Here is a 14,595-nt window from a genome sequence, read left to right on the forward strand (position 1 = left end):
TAACCCACCAATACTCACCACCATCCTAACCCACCAATACTCACCACCATCCTAACCCAATACTCACCACCATCCTAACCCACCAGTACTCACCACCATCCTAACCCACCAGTACTCACCACCATCCTAACCCACCAATACTCACCACCATCCTAACCCACCAGTACTCACCATCCTAACCCACCAGTACTCACCACCATCCTAACCCACCAATACTCACCACCATCCTAACCCACCAGTACTCACCACCATCCTAACCCACCAGTACTCACCACCATCCTAACCCACCAGTACTCACCACCATCCTAACCCACCAGTACTCACCACCATCCTAACCCACCAATACTCACCACCATCCTAACCCAGCAGTACTCACCACCATCCTAACCCACCAGTACTCACCACCATCCTAACCCACCAGTACTCACCACCATCCTAACCCACCAGTACTCACCATCCTAACCCACCAATACTCACCACCATCCTAACCCACCAATACTCACCACCATCCTAACCCACCAATACTCACCACCATCCTAACCCACCAGTACTCACCACCATCCTAACCCACCAGTACTCACCACCATCCTAACCCACCAATACTCACCACCATCCTAACCCACCAATACTCACCACCATCCTAACCCACCAGTACTCACCATCCTAACCCACCAGTACTCACCACCATCCTAACCCACCAGTACTCACCACCATCCTAACCCACCAATACTCACCACCATCCTAACCCACCAGTACTCACCAGCATCCTAACCCACCAGTACTCACCACCATCCTAACCCACCAGTACTCACCACCATCCTAACCCACCAGTACTCACCACCATCCTAACCCACCAGTACTCACCACCATCCTAACCCACCAGTACTCACCAGCATCCTAACCCACCAGTACTCACCACCATCCTAACCCACCAATACTCACCACCATCCTAACCCACCAATACTCACCACCATCCTAACCCACCAGTACTCACCACCATCCTAACCCACCACTACTCACCACCATCCTAACCCACCAGTACTCACCACCATCCTAACCCACCAGTACTCACCACCATCCTAACCCACCAATACTCACCACCATCCTAACCCACCAGTACTCACCATCCTAACCCACCAGTACTCACCACCATCCTAACCCACCAGTACTCACCACCATCCTAACCCACCAATACTCACCACCATCCTAACCCACCAGTACTCACCACCATCCTAACCCACCAGTACTCACCACCATCCTAACCCACCAGTACTCACCACCATCCTAACCCACCAGTACTCACCATCCTAACCCACCAATACTCACCACCATCCTAACCCACCAGTACTCACCATCCTAACCCACCAGTACTCACCACCATCCTAACCCACCAATACTCACCACCATCCTAACCCACCAGTACTCACCACCATCCTAACCCACCAGTACTCACCACCATCCTAACCCACCAGTACTCACCACCATCCTAACCCACCAATACTCACCACCATCCTAACCCACCAGTACTCACCATCCTAACCCACCAATACTCACCACCATCCTAACCCACCAGTACTCACCATCCTAACCCACCAATACTCACCACCATCCTAACCCACCAGTACTCACCACCATCCTAACCCACCAGTACTCACCACCATCCTAACCCACCAGTACTCACCACCATCCTAACCCACCAGTACTCACCACCATCCTAACCCACCAGTACTCACCACCATCCTAACCCACCAATACTCACCACCATCCTAACCCACCAGTACTCACCATCCTAACCCACCAATACTCACCACCATCCTAACCCACCAGTACTCACCACCATCCTAACCCACCAGTACTCACCATCCTAACCCACCAGTACTCACCACCATCCTAACCCACCAATACTCACCACCATCCTAACCCACCAATACTCACCACCATCCTAACCCACCAATACTCACCACCATCCTAACCCACCAGTACTCACCATCCTAACCCACCAGTACTCACCACCATCCTAACCCACCAGTACTCACCACCATCCTAACCCACCAATACTCACCACCATCCTAACCCACCAGTACTCACCACCATCCTAACCCACCAATACTCACCACCATCCTAACCCACCAATACTCACCACCATCCTAACCCACCAATACTCACCACCATCCTAACCCACCAATACTCACCACCATCCTAACCCACCAATACTCACCACCATCCTAACCCACCAGTACTCACCACCATCCTAACCCACCAGTACTCACCATCCTAACCCACCACCACCACCATCCTAACCCACCAGTACTCACACCTCCTAACCCACCACTCACCACCATCCTAACCCACAGTACTCACCACCATCCTAACCCACCAGTACTCACCACCATCCTAACCCACCAATACTCACCACCATCCTAACCCACCAGTACTCACCACCATCCTAACCCACCAGTACTCACCACCATCCTAACCCACCAGTACTCACCACCATCCTAACCCACCAGTACTCACCACCATCCTAACCCACCAGTACTCACCACCATCCTAACCCACCAATACTCACCACCATCCTAACCCACCAGTACTCACCACCATCCTAACCCACCAGTACTCACCATCCTAACCCACCAGTACTCACCACCATCCTAACCCACCAGTACTCACCACCATCCTAACCCACCATACTCACCACCATCCTAACCCACCAGTACTCACCACCATCCTAACCCACCAGTACTCACCACCATCCTAACCCACCAGTACTCACCATCCTAACCCACCAGTACTCACCACCATCCTAACCCACCAGTACTCACCACCATCCTAACCCACCAGTACTCACCACCATCCTAACCCACCAGTACTCACCACCATCCTAACCCACCAGTACTCACCACCATCCTAACCCACCAGTACTCACCACCATCCTAACCCACCAGTACTCACCACCATCCTAACCCAATACTCACCACCATCCTAACCCACCAGTACTCACCATCCTAACCCACCAGTACTCACCACCATCCTAACCCACCAGTACTCACCATCCTAACCCACCAGTACTCACCACCATCCTAACCCACCAGTACTCACCACCATCCTAACCCACCAGTACTCACCATCCTAACCCACCAGTACTCACCACCATCCTAACCCACCAATACTCACCACCATCCTAACCCACCATACTCACCACCATCCTAACCCACCATACTCACCACCATCCTAACCCACCATACTCACCACCATCCTAACCCACCAGTACTCACCACCATCCTAACCCACCAGTACTCACCATCCTAACCCACCATACTCACCACCATCCTAACCCACCAGTACTCACCACCATCCTAACCCACCAGTACTCACCACCATCCTAACCCACCAATACTCACCACCATCCTAACCCACAGTACTCACCACCATCCTAACCCACCAGTACTCACCACCATCCTAACCCACCAGTACTCACCACCATCCTAACCCACCAGTACTCACCACCATCCTAACCCACCAGTACTCACCACCATCCTAACCCACCAGTACTCACCACCATCCTAACCCACCAATACTCACCACCATCCTAACCCACCAGTACTACCACCATCCTAACCCACCAGTACTCACCATCCTAACCCACCAGTACTCACCATCCTAACCCACCAGTACTCACCACCATCCTAACCCACCAGTACTCACCACCATCCTAACCCACCAATACTCACCACCATCCTAACCCACCAGTACTCACCACCATCCTAACCCACCAATACTCACCACCATCCTAACCCACCAATACTCACCACCATCCTAACCCACCAATACTCACCACCATCCTAACCCACCAGTACTCACCACCATCCTAACCCACCAGTACTCACCACCATCCTAACCCACCAGTACTACCACCATCCTAACCCACCAATACTCACCACCATCCTAACCCAGCAGTACTCACCACCATCCTAACCCACCAGTACTCACCACCATCCTAACCCAGCAGTACTCACCACCATCCTAACCCACCAGTACTCACCACCATCCTAACCCACCAGTACTCACCACCCTCCAAACCCACCAGAACTCACCACCATCCTAACCCACCAATACTCACCACCATCCTAACCCACCAGTACTCACCACCATCCTAACCCACCAGTACTCACCACCATCCTAACCCACCAATACTCACCACCATCCTAACCCACCAGTACTCACCACCATCCTAACCCACCAGTACTCACCATCCTAACCCACCAGTACTCACCACCATCCTAACCCACCAGTACTCACCACCATCCTAACCCACCAGTACTCACCATCCTAACCCAATACTCACCACCATCCTAACCCACCAGTACTCACCATCCTAACCCACCAGTACTCACCACCATCCTAACCCACCAGTACTCACCACCATCCTAACCCACCAGTACTCACCATCCTAACCCACCAGTACTCACCACCATCCTAACCCACCAATACTCACCACCATCCTAACCCACCAGTACTCACCATCCTAACCCACCAATACTCACCACCATCCTAACCCACCAATACTCACCACCATCCTAACCCACCAATACTCACCACCATCCTAACCCACCAGTACTCACCACCATCCTAACCCACCAGTACTCACCACCATCCTAACCCACCAGTACTCACCACCATCCTAACCCACCAATACTCACCACCATCCTAACCCAGCAGTACTCACCACCATCCTAACCCACCAGTACTCACCACCATCCTAACCCACCAATACTCACCACCATCCTAACCCAGCAGTACTCACCACCATCCTAACCCACCAGTACTCACCACCATCCTAACCCACCAGTACTCACCACCATCCTAACCCACCAGTACTCACCACTATCCTAACCCACCAGTACTCACCATCCTAACCCACCAGTACTCACCACCATCCTAACCCACCAATACTCACCACCATCCTAACCCACCAGTACTCACCACCATCCTAACCCACCAGTACTCACCATCCTAACCCACCAGTACTCACCACCATCCTAACCCACCAGTACTCACCACCATCCTAACCCACCAGTACTCACCATCCTAACCCAATACTCACCACCATCCTAACCCACCAGTACTCACCATCCTAACCCACCAGTACTCACCATCCTAACCCACCAGTACTCACCACCATCCTAACCCACCAGTACTCACCACCATCCTAACCCACCAATACTCACCACCATCCTAACCCACCAATACTCACCACCATCCTAACCCACCAGTACTCACCATCCTAACCCACCAATACTCACCACCATCCTAACCCACCAATACTCACCACCATCCTAACCCACCAATACTCACCACCATCCTAACCCACCAGTACTCACCACCATCCTAACCCACCAGTACTCACCACCATCCTAACCCACCAGTACTCACCACCATCCTAACCCACCAATACTCACCACCATCCTAACCCAGCAGTACTCACCACCATCCTAACCCACCAGTACTCACCACCATCCTAACCCACCAATACTCACCACCATCCTAACCCAGCAGTACTCACCACCATCCTAACCCACCAGTACTCACCACCATCCTAACCCACCAGTACTCACCACCATCCTAACCCACCAGTACTCACCACTATCCTAACCCACCAGTACTCACCATCCTAACCCACCAGTACTCACCACCATCCTAACCCACCAATACTCACCACCATCCTAACCCACCAGTACTCACCACCATCCTAACCCACCAGTACTCACCACCATCCTAACCCACCAGTACTCACCACCATCCTAACCCACCAGTACTCACCACCATCCTAACCCACCAGTACTCACCACCATCCTAACCCAGCAGTACTCACCACCATCCTAACCCACCAGTACTCACCACCATCCTAACCCACCAGTACTCACCACCATCCTAACCCACCAGTACTCACCACCATCCTAACCCACCAGTACTCACCATCCTAACCCACCAGTACTCACCACCATCCTAACCCACCAGTACTCACCACTATCCTAACCCACCAGTACTCACCATCCTAACCCACCAGTACTCACCACCATCCTAACCCACCAATACTCACCACCATCCTAACCCACCAGTACTCACCACCATCCTAACCCACCAGTACTCACCACCATCCTAACCCACCAGTACTCACCACCATCCTAACCCACCAGTACTCACCACCATCCTAACCCACCAATACTCACCACCATCCTAACCCAGCAGTACTCACCACCATCCTAACCCACCAGTACTCACCACCATCCTAACCCACCAATACTCACCACCATCCTAACCCAGCAGTACTCACCACCATCCTAACCCACCAGTACTCACCACCATCCTAACCCACCAGTACTCACCACCATCCTAACCCACCAGTACTCACCACCATCCTAACCCACCAGTACTCACCATCCTAACCCACCAGTACTCACCACCATCCTAACCCACCAGTACTCACCACCATCCTAACCCACCAATACTCACCACCATCCTAACCCACCAGTACTCACCACCATCCTAACCCACCAGTACTCACCACCATCCTAACCCACCAATACTCACCACCATCCTAACCCAGCAGTACTCACCATCATCCTAACCCACCAGTACTCACCATCCTAACCCAATACTCACCACCATCCTAACCCACCAGTACTCACCATCCTAACCCACCAGTACTCACCACCATCCTAACCCACCAGTACTCACCACCATCCTAACCCACCAATACTCACCACCATCCTAACCCACCAGTACTCACCACCATCCTAACCCACCAGTACTCACCACCATCCTAACCCACCAATACTCACCATCCTAACCCACCAGTACTCACCATCCTAACCCACCAGTACTCACCACCATCCTAACCCACCAATACTCACCACCATCCTAACCCAGCAGTACTCACCATCATCCTAACCCACCAGTACTCACCACCATCCTAACCCACCAGTACTCACCACCATCCTAACCCATATCTCTGGGACTGTAGGAGGAAACCAGAGCACCCGAGTTGGGGTTAGTGAGTTGTGGGCATGCTATGTTAGTGCGGGAAGCATGGTGACACCTGCATTGTGCCCAGCACAAACCTCGCTGATTTGATTTGATACAAATTATTTCACTGTAATTTTCAATGTACAGCTGCAAGAAAAAGTTTGTGAACCTTTTCCTCTTACCTCGTCTTCTGCATTTTTTACTCATAAAATGTGGTCTGATCTTCATCAGAGTCACAATAATAGACAAGCACAATCTGCCTAAACTAATAACATACAAACAATTGTACTTCTCGTCAATACTGAGTCCACCATTTAAACACAGTCTAGGTTCAAAAAAGTATGGGAACCTCTGGGGTAATGCCTTCCACAAAAGCTATTTGGAGTCAGGCGTTCCAATCAATGAGATGAGATTGGAGGTGTGCGTTGTTCAGGTGCCCTGCCCTATAACAAGACAAAGTCAGATTACTGAGAGAGCCTGCTCTTCTCAAGAAAGATCTCTTTACATGCACTATGCCTTGATCAAAACAACTTTCAGAGGACTTTAGAAGAAGAACTGTAGAGATTAATGAAGCTGGAAAAGGCTACAAAGGCATTTCTAAAGACCTTTGTGTTCATCAGTCCACAGTAAGAGAAATTGTCTACAAATGGTGAGTACTGTTGCTACTCTCCCTAGGAGTGGGCATCCTGCAAAACTCACACCAAGAGCACAATGTGCAATGCTGAAGGAGGTGAAAAAGAACCCAGGGGTAACAGCCACAGACCTGTAGAAATCTCTGTTCATGTGTCCACTATAAGAAAATGGTGCTCAAGGAAGGACACCACCGTTCTCCAGGGAAAAAACACTGCTGCCACCTCAAGTTTGCAAAAGACCACGTGGATGTTCCACGACGCTTCTGGGCCAACGTTCTGTGGACAGATCAGACAAAAGTTGAACTTTTCGGCAGAAATGCACACTGCTATGTTTCGAGGGAAAAGGGCACTGCACACCAACACCAAAACCTCATCCCAGCTGTGCAGCATGGTGGAAGGAGCATCGTGGTTTGGGGCTGCTTTGCTGTCTCAGGGCTTGGACAGCTTGCAGTCATTGAGGGAACAGTGAATTCAAAACTGTATCGAGACATTTTACAGGAGAGTGTCAGGGTAGCAGTCCGTCACCTGAAGCTTAATAGAAGTTGGATGATACAACATGATCCAAAACACAAGAGTAAATCAACAACAGGTTTAAAAAGCAGAACATTTGTGTTTTGGAATGGCCACGTCAGAGTCCAGATCTTAGCCCCTGACCTGAAGAGGGCTGTTTATGCAAGATATCCCAGAAACATCGATGAACTGAAACAGCTTTGTATGGAGGAAAGGTCTTAAATTTCTCCTTGCCGTTGTGCAAGTCTGATCAGCAGCTACAGGAAACATTTGGTGGAGGTTATTTGCTGCTAAAGGAGGTTCTACCAGTTATTAAATACAAGGTTTCACGTAGCTTTTCCAGCCTGGACTGTGAATGATTAAACAATGTGTTCAATAAAAAAATGGAAAGTACAATTGTCTCTGTGTTACTAGTTTAGGCAGATTGTGTTTGTCTATTATTGTGACTTAGATGAAGATCAGACCTACATTTTATGAATAATTAATGCAGAAAACCAGGAAATTGCAAAGGGTTCTCTAATCTTTTTCTTGCAACTGTATATATGACAAATAAAGCTAATCTTTACAAAATCCTTAACAAAAGGTTCTACAGAAAGACGAATGTGCATTTAGAAATGCAAACAACAGGAATTCTGCAGATGCTGGAAATTCAAGCAACACACATAAAAGTTGCTGGTGAACACAGCAGGCCAGGCAGCATCTCTCGGATCCTGACGAAGGGTCTCGGCCTGAAACGTCGACTGCACCTCTTCCTAGAGATGCTGCCTGGCCTGCTGCGTTCACCAGCAACTTTGATGTGTGTTGCCTGTGCATTTAGAATGTAGCTTTTTCCAATGCATTACAGTCGGATATACACAGGGTGGCCACTTTATGAGGTATTATATCTCCTGTACCTGATAAAGTGGCCACTGAGTGTACGTTCGAGATCTTCTGCTGCTGTAGCCCAACCACTTCAAGTTTTGATGTGTTGCGTGTTCAGAGATGCTCCTCTTCACACCAGGGTTGTAACGTGTGGATATTCAAGTTACTGTCAACTTCTTGTCAGCTTGAACCGGTCTGGCCATTCCAAACTGGCCTCTCTCATTAACAAGGCTTTTTCAGTGGAACCGTTTTTTGTTTATCACACCATTCCCCGTAAACTCTAGGGCAGGGGTTCCCAACCATTTTTATGCCATGGACCAACACCATTAAGAAAGGAGTCTATGGACCCCAAATTGGGAAACCCTGCTCCAGATACTGTTGAAAATCCCAGGAGATCAGAGTTTTTAAGATACTCAAACCACCCCATCTGGCACCAACAAACATTTCATGGTCAAAGTCACTTAGATCATATTTCTTCCCCATTCTGAAGTTTGGTCTGAACAACAACTGAATCTCTTGACCATGTCTGCAAGCTTTTATGCATTGAGGTACTGTCACATGATTGGCTGATTAGATATTTGTAATTATGATCAGGTGTACCTAATAAAGTGGTCACTGGAGCTGTACTTGCCACAAATGTTCAAGGAGAGAAAGTTGGAAACTGAAGGCTGCTAACTAGTAAAGCCACTCAGCATGGACAGAAAATTTAGAAATTAGCGCAAGGCAGACAACTGACACAAAACTTTCCAGCAAAACCCAGTGCTTCTCCATAATTCATCAACTTACCTCATGGGCAGATCCTGGATGTTAACAGCATGATCCATGAAGTACCCTGGAAAACAACAGCATCTTTCACTGAGAGAACAGCATGGAGAGTATAACAAACTAGGATTCACCAACTTCAACATATCATCCCTGTATTCAATACTTTGACTTGGAAAGGCCAATGTGCCAAATGCTCTCTTAAGACTTTAAGATAATGCACGAGAATTAGGCCATTTAACTCATTGAGTCTGCTCCGCCATTTCATCATGGCTGATCCACTTTCCCTCTCAGCCCCAATCTCCTACCTTCTTCTCATATCCCTCCACGCCCAGACTAATCAAGAATCTCTCAAACTCTGCGTTAAATATACTCAATGACAGGCTCTCCAGAACAAATTCCACAGAGTCACCACTCTCTGGATAAATGAATTCCTCCTCATCTCTATTCTAAATGGATGTCCTCTATTCTGAGGCTGAGTCCTCTGGTTTTAGACTCCCCCACCACAGGAAACATCGTCTCCACATCCACTCTATCAAAGTCTTTCAACATTCGATAGGTTTCTTAATGACTTTATCTACCTGTGCTCTAAGTGACTTTCAAGGAATTATGGATCTGTATACACAGAGACACAAAGGCAAAGGCAGACTGCATATAACTAAGTATTTGCAGCTGGTCTATCTGGTACTGATGTTCCAAGGAGCCTTTTTCATCATCTTCACCTCAGTGCCTTCAGAATCACCATGCATTTCCCCTCATGTCTTATCCAGCTTCCCAATAAATGCATCTCCTACCTCCCTCCATCCTTTTCTCCTTCCATCTGCTGGGTGGCATGATAGCATAGAGGCTAGAGTAATGTTATCAGAGTGCCAGAGATAGGTGTTCAATTCCTGCTGCTGTCTGTAAGGAGTTTGCACGCTCTCCCCCATGACAATGAGGGTTTCCTCTGAGTGCTCCAGTTTTGTCCCACAGTCTAAAGACATATGGGTTAGGGTTAGGAAGTTGTAGGCATGTCAAGCTGGAAAAACAGTAATACTTGCAGGCTACCACCAGCACATCCTTGGGCGCTGCTGGTCATTCATGCAAACAACGTAGTTCACTGTATGTTTCAATGTTTTGATGTACATTTGACAAACAAAGCTAATTCTTAATAGGACCTAAGACCATAAGATTTAGGAGCAGAAGCAGGCCATTCAGCCCATCAAGTCTGCTCTGTCATTCAATCATAGGCTGATCCAATTCTTCCAGTCATCCCCACTCCCCTGCTTTCACCCCATACCCTTTGATGCCCTGGCTAATCAAGAACCTATTCCTATTTCTGCCTTAAATACACCCAATGACTTGGCCTCCACAGCCGCTCGTGACAACAAATTCCACAGATTTACCACCCTCTGACTAAAGTAATCTCTCTGCATCTCTGTTCTAAATGGACGTCCTTCAATCCTGAAGTCGTGCCCTCTTGTCCTACACCTCCCTACCATGGGAAATAACTTTACCATATCTAATACGTTCAGGCCTTTTGACATTCGTAATGTTTCTATAAGAACACGGCCCCCCCCCCCCCCATTCACCAGGGAATACAGCCCAGGAGGTGCCAGACGTTCCTCATACGGTATCCCTTTCATTCCTGGAATCATTCTCGTCAAAGTTCAAGGTTTGAAGTACATTTATTATTAGAGTGAGTGAGTGAGTGAGTGAGTGAGTGAGTGTGTGTGTGTGTGTGTGTGTGTGTGTGTGTGTGTGTGTGTGTGTGTGTGTGTGAGAGAGAGACCATGTACAACCCCAAGATTCATTTTCTTGTGGACATACTCAATAAGTCCAACGGCCATAATAGAATTAAGGAAAGACCGCACCAACTAGACACACAGCCAGTGTGCACAAGACAACAAACTGCGCAAATACAAAAGTAAATAATAAATAAGCAAGCAATAAATATCCAGATCACGAGCTCAGAGTTCTTGAAAGTGAGCCCACGGGTGTGGGAACATTGCAATGATGGGGAAGTGAAGTTGAGGGTAGTTATCCAATTTGGTTCAAAAGCTTGATGTCTGCAGGGTAGTAACTGTTCCTGAACCTGGTGGTGTGGGACCTGAGGCTCATTGTGGTGAGTGAAGTTATCCACACTGGTTCAGGAGCCTGATGGTTGTGGGGTAATAACTGTTCCTGAACCTGGTGGTGTGGGACCTGAGGCTCGTTGTGGTGAGTGAAGTTATCCACACTGGTTCAGGAGCCTGATGGTTGTGGGGTAATAACTGTTCCTGAACCTGGTGGTGTGGGACCTGAGGCTCATTGTGGTGAGTGAAGTTATCTACACCGGTTCAGGAGCCTGATGGTTGTCGGGTAATAACTGTTCCTGAACCTGGTGGTGTGGGACCTGAGGCTCATTGTGGAGAGTGAAGTTATCCACACTGGTTCAGGAGCCTGATGATTGTGGGATAATAACTGTTCCTGAACCTGGTGGTGTGGGACCTGAGGCTCATTGTGGTGAGTGAAGTTATCCACACTGGTTCAGGAGCCTGATGGTTGTGGGGTAATAACCGTTCCTGAACCTGGTGGTGTGGGTCATGAGGCTCCTGCACCTTCTTCCTGATGGCAACAGTGAGAAGAGAGCATGTCCTACATGGTGTTGGGGAGCGGGGGCAATGATGGATGCTGCTTTCCTGCAACAGCATTCTGTGTAGATCTGCTCAACGGAGAAGAGGACTTCACCCATAATGGACTGGCTGTATCCACTCCTGATGGTAGGACTTTCCGTTCAAGGACACTGGTGTTTCCACACCCCGGCCATGAGGCTGCCAGCCAATACCCTGCCCCACACATCTATAGAAGTTTCAGACACCATATCGAATCTTCGTAAAGTTCTAAGGAAGTAGAGATACTGCCATGCTTTCTTTGTAATTTTAATCAGCCTCCCTTTAGAACAGGGGTCCCCAACCATTAACGGAGGGGTCCGTGGAATCCAGGGTCTTTTAAGAGACTCCTGGATGAATAGATGGAGCTTAGAAAAATAGAGATCTATGGGTAAGCCTGGGTACTTCTAAGGTAAGGACATGTTCAGCACAGCTTTGTGGGCCGAAGGGCCTGTATTATGCTGTAGGTTTTCTATGTTTCTATGTAACACTGCCTTAAATACATCTAGTACTCACATCTCTCTACTGCCTACGGGAGCTGGAACCATATCCATCAGATATGCTAAGGACAACTTACGGTAACAAATTAGCATAGTAACTTGCATGCGTTCGGGATGTGGAAGGAAAGTAGAGCACCAGAGCAAACTCAGTCACAGAGAGAATTCCACTCATCACTTCCACCCGTCATGTCCGAGCATCTGCATGCTCATCTGCCTATTAACCCCCGCTTACCTGGATCCACTGATGACCTGATGACCCTTGCTTCTCATCTTCCCTACCTCCCGCACTTTTTTTTATACTGGCCATCTCCTTCCAGTCCAGAAAGGCCTGTACTGTGTTGTTCTCTGTTCTAACAGTTATAATGCCATCACTCAAGGTGAGCATGACGTTTTCCTGAGGGGTCATTCCCTTAATGGAGAATGCCTGTGCATGACTTTATTTAACGTGGGTAGGCTAATGCACGGGCAGCCCCCACACGGTCCTTGACTGATCTGGGTCAGAGTCCAGTGGTACAGAATGCAAGACGACTGGGGACCGTTCATTGCTGCTGTGATCCATCATCATCTTCTACCCATTGCACCGTGAAGGTCTAAGTTGGATTGGTCTTGGTCTGGAACCTCCCTCACTGCCATGCGCAACCCAACAAGGAACTACACAGCATTGCTCTTGGGATCTCAGGAACTCATAAGCTCATCCACCACATCAAACTGATGATCCTCGGAAAAGCCTACAAAATGTTCTAACATTTGACCTTAGACCAACATCATTAAAAAAACAATAAGCCCGCGACTCACGGCAAGTAGGCTTTGAAGGAGGAGATTGTGCAGGTACATTTCAGAAGAGAAATAATGAAGGGAGAAAGGAATATGTTACTAGGGTGAGAAGTTGGGCAGAAGGAGGTACAACAGGACATGAACATCAGAACTGAGGGTTAGGGCTTGATTCACAACATCAACTAACCATTTCCCACCATAGCTGCTGCCTACCGTCCAGTGCCTTTGTGTTGCTCACAAGGAGAAAGCCCGATCTCTATCCCACAGTTCAGAAACAGACTGGGGGGCGGGGGGGGGCGGGGTCACTGGAGCCAAGGGACATCTGCACTACCTATTGTGTTATCTCCACTCTGTGGTGTGTCAGGTACACAGCTCATGAAACAAATCAATCATATCTACCTCCCTCCAAACCCTTCCCTCTCTGCTCATCGTTTCTCTACTCCTCCTCCTCCCCCTCCTACTACCCATTCCATCCACCTCTCCCCTGCTCCATCCTCTCCTTCCCTCTCTCCCGCCGTTCCTCCCACTCCCCTCTTCCTCTCCAAACCCCCTTCTCCCTCTCTCCCCTTATGCCCCTCCCTTCCCCTCTCTCCGCCTCCATCTCTCCTCAGTCGCTCTTCCCCTCCCCTACTCCCTCCACCCTCTTCTTCCCCACTTCCTTTCTCACCCTCTATTCCTCTCACTCTCCTTCTCCCCTTCTCTCCCCTCCATCTCTCTCTTCCCCTACCTGCTCCCTCTCTCCATTTCTCTTTCCCTCCCACACTCCACACTCTCCCCCCACTCTGTCAGTCTACCCCCTCTCCCCTACTCCCCGCCCCCACTACCTCTCTTGCTCTCTCCCTCTCTTTCATCTCCCTCTCCCTCCCCCACTCACGACAGTCATATCCATCTCCCTCTCCC

The 14,595-nt window shown here is 49.1% G+C and overlaps 1 protein-coding gene across 2 annotated transcripts in view; it reads right to left on the bottom strand.

Annotated features, from left to right (window-relative positions):
• sars2 (seryl-tRNA synthetase 2, mitochondrial) overlaps positions 1-14,595 on the bottom strand; it is a 137,479-nt gene that overhangs the window by 70,486 nt on the left and 52,398 nt on the right. For both annotated transcript variants that reach the window (XM_063063495.1, XM_063063494.1), the window contains exon 10: positions 9,816-9,861. In XM_063063495.1, the coding sequence (XP_062919565.1) occupies positions 9,816-9,861 (46 nt within the window). The remainder of the gene's footprint in view (positions 1-9,815; positions 9,862-14,595) is intronic.

Source organism: Mobula hypostoma, chromosome 12 (genome assembly GCF_963921235.1).
Source record: "Mobula hypostoma chromosome 12, sMobHyp1.1, whole genome shotgun sequence".
Lineage (NCBI taxonomy): Eukaryota > Metazoa > Chordata > Chondrichthyes > Myliobatiformes > Myliobatidae > Mobula > Mobula hypostoma.